This window comes from Penaeus monodon, chromosome 29 (assembly GCF_015228065.2).
Source record: "Penaeus monodon isolate SGIC_2016 chromosome 29, NSTDA_Pmon_1, whole genome shotgun sequence".
Taxonomy (NCBI): domain Eukaryota; kingdom Metazoa; phylum Arthropoda; class Malacostraca; order Decapoda; family Penaeidae; genus Penaeus; species Penaeus monodon.
Window position 1 is genome coordinate 6,191,748 of NC_051414.1, and position 2,109 is coordinate 6,193,856.

Below are 2,109 nucleotides of genomic sequence, written 5' to 3' on the forward strand. Positions count from 1 at the left end.
GAAGGAGCTACCAAGCATAAAGCTGTCGAGGTGAACGGAGCCGTAAGTGCGAGGCCGAACAACTAAGTCTTATTAGTATTATAAATTACTCTACATAGATGTTAATGAGTGACTGTAGCACCTTAGCGGAAGGGGCCAGGAATACAATGCCGTCTGTGTATGCAATATGATTAATGCATTTCCCTGCAATGTGACAACCAATCTTTGCTCTGAGCAAGTGCACGCTAAGAGAGTCGGTGTACACATTAAACAAAACGGGGGATATCAGACCACCTTGTCTTATTACATTGCTTACCGTGAAGGCACATGGAACGGCGTTTCTCATTTTACTACGTATTCTTGTGTCGCGTACCAGTTCGATAACGTGACGCTTCGTGATATTAATTGGCTGAACAATTTATTGTGGTTCATTCAACCAAAGGCATCTAGAAAACAAAAAACACAAGGGAACCGGGCTTAATATACTTGTTTCCTTAAGTGAAATGTGTCATGTTAGTGCCGTGCTGAGACTTAAATCTAAACTATGAATCACTAGTTTTAAGGAATGGACTTTCAGTGATTATCATTTCCAGTAATTTATAAGTAGACACGGGAATGGCTTTAGTTGTTACTGTTGCACAGATTAGCTCCAAGGAACCAAGATTAACATAAATAAAAGTGTCATTCGGAAACAAGTCAACGTCAGCAACTTGCAAGTGGTGAACCTGGAAGACCGTCTGCATCTCGTTATACCTACGGTTACCTGGAGAAGCATTGAAGTCTCCAATAACATATACATTTTCTTCCTTGTGTTTTCTAATGAGCAGAGTCTACCAAGATATATTGTAAACTCTTCTTCTATATCAAGGCCCTTTGTGGATAGATAGACAATGAGATATGAAATGGATATGGCCTGAAATTTCAATAATGGATATTACTTCCAAATCAAAGTGGGACCTCCATAGGGTCTACCAACAAGCAGTCCTTCACACGGATTCACTGTCGATACGTAGAAGGATTCAAAATCATCATTAAGTATTGAGGGCACATGTAATCAATTTGGTAATGACGGTCTCCTGCAAAGCAATAGTATCAGACCTACGAAATAGTGGATTAATTTATTCAGCACTGGTTTAAATACCTAGCAATTATATGATAACCCCTAATGTAATCCATAAGGAAATGTATTTACGAAGTACTATGACGTGGGGTGGCGATATGGGCCACCCCTCGCGTTTTCCCTCCATGACTCACCGCTCAGGAGAGTATCGAAGTGTCGCTTATGACACGAAACAATGAAGTCTGAGCTATCAGCTCTCTTCAGTTCTGGCATCTTGATCTTAACGTCATCATCGTCGATAATATCCTCACATAAGCCTCCAGGTCTAACCACGTGTAATAGACATGTACCCAATGTTGGCTGTGGGCGTGTCGGCACCGCGGATTTCGTCTTGGGAGCTCTTGAGATGAATCCCTCGCTGTCCCGCACGGCTTTTACGCTTCCACTCCCCGTCCCTTCATAGAACTCTGCAGAGGTGGCTGACCCAATAGGCAGTCCCCCTGGCCCGAGCTCAATTCAGATGCATTCGCTCGGTGGCTTGGTGATGAGGACTGAATAACACGATCCCATATTTCCTCCTGAGAACTTACTGCAGATGGTATGAAGATCCTGCAGCATGACACCTACCTTATCAAAATGGAAAATCAGGATTGGGTTTTCCACATAACTGCCTTGTTGAGAGCCCATGGTTGCGCGGGCTCAGTATCCGACAATAACCCTTACAAGCGGTTGTCATAGAGGCGGGAGTGACGTGCAGGGACAGTAGTTTGGCCGTGGTGATGGTGGCGCAGCTCTACCTCCACATAGTACTTTAGTCTTTATGGTCACCGTATATTAAGATGGATATCTAGTCCGAGTAAGAGGGACATATCTGTTAGCACCGGTGTAAGATTCACAGATCACTTTGGTAGTTCTCGAAGGTACGACACTTATTACGGCACTATCGCTGCACTATAGGAAACATCACCACACGATTTATAGTCACCATTACTTCACGAAGGGTCACGCGCACTCGCACGGGCTATGCACGGGCTAGATACTGCAGTAAAGACTTATAACTGATGAGCCAG

General features: G+C 43.9%; 1 protein-coding gene across 1 annotated transcript in view; it reads right to left on the minus strand.

Moving 5' to 3' along the window:
- Positions 1-325, minus strand: part of LOC119591705 (steroidogenic factor 1-like) — a 34,253-nt gene extending 33,928 nt beyond the window's left edge. Inside the window, exon 1 of the mRNA XM_037940452.1 lies at positions 122-325. Coding sequence (XP_037796380.1) covers positions 122-325 — 204 coding nt within the window. The remainder of the gene's footprint in view (positions 1-121) is intronic.
- Between the last annotated feature and the right edge of the window lie 1,784 nt (positions 326-2,109).